The sequence below is a fragment of the Oncorhynchus tshawytscha genome, linkage group LG16 (genome assembly GCF_018296145.1).
Source record: "Oncorhynchus tshawytscha isolate Ot180627B linkage group LG16, Otsh_v2.0, whole genome shotgun sequence".
Classification (NCBI taxonomy): domain Eukaryota; kingdom Metazoa; phylum Chordata; class Actinopteri; order Salmoniformes; family Salmonidae; genus Oncorhynchus; species Oncorhynchus tshawytscha.
The window spans coordinates 19,828,483-19,835,933 of NC_056444.1; the positions used below are offsets into that span (position 1 = coordinate 19,828,483).

The 7,451-nt window shown below is 48.3% G+C and overlaps 1 protein-coding gene across 1 annotated transcript; it reads right to left on the bottom strand.

The window, feature by feature from the left end:
• Nucleotides 1-423: 423 nt before the first annotated feature.
• Nucleotides 424-3,153, bottom strand: LOC112237658 (APC membrane recruitment protein 2-like). Its single transcript, XM_024406251.2, has one exon. The coding sequence runs from the start codon at nucleotides 3,023-3,025 to the stop codon at nucleotides 1,031-1,033; it is 1,995 nt and encodes a 664-aa protein (XP_024262019.1). The 5' UTR covers nucleotides 3,026-3,153; the 3' UTR covers nucleotides 424-1,030.
• Nucleotides 3,154-7,451: the final 4,298 nt, after the last annotated feature.

A 7,451-nucleotide genomic window follows, 5' to 3' on the forward strand; every position in this document is an offset into this window, starting at 1 on the left:
ACAGTAGTTGCTTGTTCGAGTGGTGGAGCACATATGGTCCAGAGGAGAATGTGTGTGTTTGTCATTCACTTAGGACGATGAAGTTTTGTGATGTTGTTTCTTGGTTATGTTCACTGGCAAGGTGAGGTGTTGTATCTGGTGATCTCCATGTACACCTCAGTAAAAATACATTTATAAATGCTTTCTGATTGTTTTTAGCAATGTTGTCACCACTGTTATCCACTGGTACTTTAGAACTGGGAGAAGAACAGTCAACAGTACACCCCACATTGCCACGGGAAGTAGGGGTGCTGAAGAAAATTACAAAAATAGTTTTTTTTTAATCACAAAAGTAGTGCACTGGGCCTTTAATAGTCCTGTATTGCTCCTCTGTAGCTCAGCTGGTTGAGCATGGTGCTTGTAATGCCAGAATAGTGGGTTTGATTCCCGGGACCACCCATACGTAGAAATAATTGCACACATCGCTTTGGATAAAAGCGCCTGCTAAACGGCATAAAAAAAGATGTAGATGAGGATTGAGACTGTGAATGTAGTCTGGGATTAGGAGGTAATTAGTTAACAATTAGATTATTACAAACTGTTTCCGTCATTAGATTAAACACGTGGTATCATGTAAAAATCTGTGTTTCAGGACAAGGACTTGAAGAGAAGAAGAAAAGCTTCTCTAGTCATTCCTAGTGGTGTGCAGTGCAGTTGAATTCTGTGACCATTGTTTACATATTCAAAAGCGCTGAGAGTTGTCGAAAAAGTCTTTAAGTCTTTAAAAGTGTCCCATACACATAATTTCAGTGATGCTGCATACACAAGTCCAGTGATGTAGATGTTTTGTTTTTAACTTTAACTTTTGGGGGCGTGACCCACCAGAACCAATGGAAGTGTTGTTTAGAGCTCCTATCACTCTCTTTCAAGTCTTTATCATTGTCTGATGCATTTCACAATACACCAGTCCGGCAATGTCATACACACTAGTCCAGTGATGTTGTCTAGTTCTAACCAAAGACATCAAAGTCCATGGCTGCCTCGTCCAGACTTACTTCCTGGGGGCTGGCCCTCGTGTAGCGTTGCCGGGCTTGTTCCTAGGGCGACGGACTGGCACCTTGGAGACAGGGATCCTGGTCCGGGCAGGGGGAGGAGCTTGGGTGGGTGTGTCAGGGGGAGGAGTGGCTGTGAGGACAGTGGAAAGAGCTGATTGGCTCACCGAGTGAGGGGGTGTGTTCTGTCTGACACTAAGAGGGATTTTGGACTCGCGGGGAAGGCTAGTGCTTCCCTTCATCGAGCGAAAAGATGAAGAGGAGGAAGAGGAAGGAGCAGTAGTCTGGGAGGGAGCGCTGAGTTTGTAGTCGTCAGTGGAGAGGGAAGGAGTACTTGTCAGATCTTCTTCCTCCTCCTCTTCATCAGATCTGTCCAATTCCTCATTGTAGAGGTCGTACAGCGCGTCGCCAGAGCAGCTGTCACGCGATAAACCAATCCTCTGGTTCCGCAGGAAGCCGTCGTCAGGCGTTGCCGTGGGGGTTGCCGAGGGCGTATCCCAATAGCCCTCGTCTCTAAGGGCCGGGACATCCTGTTGGGGCTGGACCTCCTCCTTAGTGTCCTTCTCATTGGGCAAAGAGGTTTGACGGGCAGCATGAGTGGGGAGTTTACTCATCCTTCCTCCCCCCACTAAAGGGATCTTGCTGAGTCCCAGAGACTTGACCTGGGGGGGTTTCCGCTCTGTACCCCTGGGGGGAGCCGGGTGAGAGCTGGGTCGGGGGAGGGCGGGGGAGTTATCTCCCCCAGAGGGGAGCATGTGCCAGAGCCCCTGCATGTCTGCGTCATCCACCCCGTCAGGGCTGGCCATTTCCTCGCCACCCCCCATGTAGGCCACCACGCCGCTGCCAGAGGGCTGCTGAATCGGGGCAGAGTGGGAGGGCATCAGCCGTGCCCTGGCTGGGAGGGGGGCAGGGGCGGAAGTGGGGGTAGGGGTAATGCTGGAAGGGGTGGCATGGTTAGTAATGGAGGATTTAGCTGGGGAGCTGCGTACTACCCCTCCCCCACTGCTACTGCTACTACTGGTGACACTTCCCCCTCCATTTCCTCCTCCCACGTTTCCTGCCACCTCCTCCTCTGCGTCTGCGATGATATCACCGCATCCTGTCAGCGAATCAAAGCTCTTGAGCGAGGTGACGTCAGTGAAGAGGAGTGAACAGAGCCGGTCCACTGAGGGTTCAGAGGTGGGGTCACACCGATCCAGAGGGGGGGTGGCCGTTGCTGAGGAAATGGACGTTTTGGTTCTTGAGTGAAAGGCAGAGTGAAGAGGGGAAGGGGATGGTGTATAGGGGAATTCTGACAGGTTTGTCGTCATGGCAGTAGAGTGCGTGAGTGGTGTTGTGGCGTTGTCTGCGGGAGAAGTTCTCGCTGATTCTGTGTTTAGCTCAGCTTCCAAGCTCCCATTTTCCTCCTGTGGTGAGCGGGGCTGGGGTTCAAGGGTCAGAGTGACGTCTTTCACTTCCTCCTTTAGAATCACATCTCCCTCTCTCACCTCCCTCCCCTCAGTTACCCCCACCTCTCCCTCCATCACTCTCTCCTTCCGCCGCCACCTTATACTACTAAAGAAGCCTTTTAAACCCCTCCCCCTGCTTCCAAACCCTGTATTCTCATTAGCTCTCACACTTCCTCGTCTGAGCAGCGAAAAGAAGCTCAGTGATTTGCTGAGAGACCTCACCTGTCCCGCCTCTGATATTCCAGACTCCTCCCCTCTCTGTCCATCTGTCTCCGAGCTTGTTAGTCCATCATGCGTTTTACTCCTGACGAGCTCGTTAGCCGCCCCCACAGAATTCCCATTCACAGAATTCCCATTCTCGGAATTCCCATTCCCATTGGCCTCTTTGTTCCTGAAGGAGAAGAATCTGGCCATTCCGGAGCTGGAGCGTCGTTTTCCAAACAGCTTTAAGGCTGCTTTGTTGATCTTCCCTGGCGGTTGGGGGTCGCATGGGGGAACAGAAGGAGGAGGTGGAGGAGGTTCCACGCATTCTGACTGCACCTCCATCTTCTAGCTATCTCTATCACTCTATTTCTCCTGCTGTTTCCCTCTGTTCCGCTCTCTCTCTCTCTCTCTCTCTCTCTCTCTCTCTCTCTCACTCACACTCTCTCTCTCTGTCCTGCAGCCTGGTACTCTCTCGCTTCCTCACTGGTTCTATCTGATGCTTGCCTGTTGGTTTTCCCTCTCTCTCTCTCTCTCTCTCTCTCTCTCTCTCTAAAACACACACACACCGGGTGCTACTCCTGACTGTATCCATGGCAACTGGTTGGGCTAAGCAGCTTTCGTCAGAGTTGGTGGACTGCCCATGTCTCTCCTCCTCCCTTTCTCCCTCCCCCTCCCCACCCGATCAGCACCATGGCTCCCTCTCTTCTTTTCTGTCCTTTATTTATTCATCTTTGTTCACGCCCCCAGATGAGTTCCTCCCATCAAAGTGAGACATAGAGAGAGACTGACTTGTGCTGCACTACTGTGTGTGGTTGTGTGTATGTGGTTGTGTGTGTGTGGGTGTGTGTACGTGTTTGTGTGAGATTTCAATAGTACGTTAGACAGATGAGCTTGTGTTTGCTTATGAATGTGTGACCTATACAGAACTTACATAATAACATGTGTGTATGTGTTCAGAAGTAAACACTTATAAGTATAAAAACTGACCCCCTCAAATCCCACTCAGATGAGAAGACTCAGTTGTGTAGTGTTTTTCCCCCATTGCATGTGTGTCTGTGTGTGTGTGAGTGTGTGTGTGTCTGTCTGTGTGTGTCTGTCTGTGTGTGTCTCTCTGTGTGTGTCTGTGTGTCTGTGTGCCTGTGTGTGTCTGTGTGTGTGTGTGTGTGTGTGTGAGTAGATCTGCTGATCAGTGGAATGAATAGGATAAAGCATGCATATAGATTTAGAGAATTATTTCAGCATTGCTAATGTTCTCAACACACACACACTCACTCACTCAGTCACACACACACACCTCCAGTAGAGTTTGGCCTGGCAGTATAGAACATATGGCAGTATACAACTAACCCTGTTCCACATGGAGTCAAGGACCATGTGTCCAATAGGATATGACAGCTAAGAGACAGTGGTCTAACAGTCTCATCTAAAGAAGACTGACTGTTGAAATATATTTTTTTGTGTTGTGTATTTGACCCAATGAAATAAATACATACAGGTATGGTACCTGTATATCATATCGTTTTGTTCTGTCTCCCTCCTCGTGTTTCGTCCACAGACTCTGTTTCATTCTCCTTTCTATATGAGTACTGCTTATGTGCTCAATCTGTACTATCCTTTTTCTTGTCCTTTTCTATTCCTCCAATCCTCCCTATCTCCCCTCAGCACCCGACCTACTTTTAGCCGCTCCTTCCCTCCTCCCCCTCTTCCTTCCTAGCTTTGAGGCACGGGACCCATCTTCCACCTCATTGCTATCAAACAATGTCTTCATTCACATGCTGGAGGCTACCAACATCCACACAGACACACACACAAAGACAGGTGAGGGCTTCCCCAGAGTGAAGCGCTGAGGTGGATCTCCTTATGCTCTTTCCCAGCCAACTCTATTAGATAGAGCCTAACCAGGCCTGCCTGTCTGTCTACCTACCTTCCTGTCTGTCTGCCTGCATGTCTGCCTGTCTACCTACCTTCCTGTCTGTCTGCCTACTAGCTTGTCTACCTACAGTACCTACCTGTCTGTCTGCCTGCGAAAATAGTATGTTACTCTCTATCTCTCTCTCGATTGCGTGTTTTTTCACAGGCCCCCTGGGTTGATCTCATCACTAAATGGGACAGTTAGAGGACATTACAGAGTGTTACTGAGTGTGTGCGTGTGTGTGTGTGTGAGAGAGAGAGAGAGGTATCTGTCTATTGACTCCATATTCAGACCAATGACTCAATCCATTGATGGGCTGAAGCAGAGTGGAGTGGATTGTGAGAGTGGTTGGCATGGTAACAATTATTGGATGGATCAGGCCGTGAATAGCCATGTTATTCATATCTGCCTTATTAGACATCCGTCTGGCCATAGTGGTAAGGACAGATTTGATGGATTTAACAGGTCATATCTTCTGCTCTGAACAAGACAAAAGTATAACCCTTCCTCTAATACAGAATTAATAACACACAGTACACAGACATGTGCATGCAGACAGAGCACACACTGGTCACCCCCTATGTAGCCCCAGGAGTCTTGTAGTGAGTGGTTTTGGGGGGTAGGGACTCTTGGAAGAGTGTCTCCTCAGTGTGGCTGGGTCAGAATTAGACTAATCCATGTATGTGTGTGTGTGTGTGTGTGTGTGTTGTAACCCCCCCCAGGATTACTCCTTGTGTTCTTTTGTTCCTGTAATGAACAGGGAGCAGCTTTAGGTCTTATTAAGTGACATAGAGCCACTCCCCCCATTGTGGCATAGTATGAATATACACACACTCCTATATTAAAATCACATGTACAGTTCAGTCAACAAATTGTATTTGCTGTCTTAGGACTGGTCTAAATGTGAGCATGAAAAGGGAACATGTAGATACAAAAGTATGTGGACATACCTTCAAATTAGTGGATTCGGCTATTTCAGCCACACCTGTTGCTGACAGTTGTATAAAATCGAGTACACCGCCATGCAATCTCCATGGACAAACATTGGCCCATACTGAAGAGCTCAGTGACTTTCAATGTGGAACCGTCATAGGATGCCACCTTTCCAACAAATCAGTTTATCAAATTTCTGCCCTGCCCCAGTCAACTGTAAGTGCTGTTATTGTGAAGTGGAAACGTATAAGAGCAACAATGGCTCAGCCACAAATAGGCAGGGCACACAAGCACAAAGTGCTTAAAAATCATCTGTCCTTGGTTGCAAGGCACACTCACTACAGAGTTCCAAACTGCCTCTGGAAGCAACGTCAGCACAATAACAGTTCGTCGGGAGCTTCATGAAATGGGTTTCCATGGCGAGCAGCTGCACACAAGCCTAAGATCACCATGCACAATGCCAAGTGTCAACTGGAGTGGTGTAAAGCTCGCCGCCATTGGACTCTGGAGCAGTGGAGACGAGTTCTCTGGAGTGATGAATCACACTTCACCATCTGGCAGCACGACGGAAGAATCTGGGTTTGGAGAATGGCAGGAGAACTCTACCTGCAGAGTGCCAACTGTAAAGTTTGGTGGAGGAGGAATAATGGTCTGGGGCTGTTTTTCATGGTTCAGGTTCAGGCCTTAGTTCCACTGAAGGGAAACCTTAACGCTACAGCATACAAACATTCTAGATGATTCTGTGATTCCAACTTTGTGGTTGGAGGAAGGCCCTTTCCTTTTTCAGCATGACAATGTCCCTGTGCACAAAGCGAGATCCATACAGAAATGGTTTGTCGAGATCGGTGTGGAAGAACCTGACTGGCTTGCACAGAGCCCTGACCTCAACCCCGTCAAACACCTTTGGGATGAATTGGAACGCCGACTGCGAGCCAGGCCTAATTGCCCAACATCAGTGCCCGACCTCATTAACGGTCTTGTGGCTGAATGGAAGCAATGTTCCAACGTCCAATGGAAAGCCTTTCCAGAAGAGTGGAGGCTGTTGTAGCAGCAAAGGGGGGACCAACTCCATAGTAATACCCATGATTTTAGAATGAGATGTTCGACGAACAGGTGTCCACATTTGACCATGTAGTGTATATGGAGCGTGTGTGTATGTGTGGGTGGACGTGCATGCATGTATACTTAGCCCTCAGTAGTGTCATGGCTGTCTGGGGTGTAGAACGTAGCAGAATGTTGGCGTGCTATGGGAGAGGGTAGGGGAACCATGTCGTGTAGAAGACCTGTTAATGTTTAATGGAAGTTAAAAGTGCAACGGGACTAAATGGCTTACGGAAGCACAGTTCATCATGTAGAGGGAGAGAGAAGTGTAGGGAGTGAAGTCTCGTCTATGCAGTCCAACCCTTCAGCAGACACTCTTGACATAGTGTTTGTGTGTATGTATAGTGACAGTGACCTCCAGAGCTCGTTTACAACAAGGACCTTCTTGTCTCAGGCTACAGGGTTTTAGCTGGTCTTTACTGAAAGCTGACACGAGTATAGAGTAGCAACAATGTATTGGTGAAAACAGACACAATCACACACACACACAGGCTTGGAATAAAAGGCCTGGTAAAGTACATTGGTACAGTGTCTTCATGGAGGTTTGCAGAGAGCTGGTGGAACTAGTTCAATGCCCATGCAGGGCATATTCATTAATCATTTAGGAGCAAGTGCTTTACCCCCCTCCCCCAGTTACTTTCAGACAAACTTCACAATGTATGTTCACACACACACGTAATACCATCTGTACACTGTGTGCTTGTCAGTGTGTGAGAGGGATCAGAGAAATGGTTTAGGTCAACTTGTATAAACCCATTCCAGACAGTCTAATCCTAACTCTGTTACACTACTGTAGTGACTGCTGGGGGACAGAAATGTCCT

What these genes read in the sequence shown, in the direction of transcription:
- LOC112237658 (XM_024406251.2), bottom strand. Translation starts at nt 3,025, where the DNA reads ATGGAGGTGCAGTCAGAATGCGTGGAACCTCCTCCACCTCCTCCTTCT.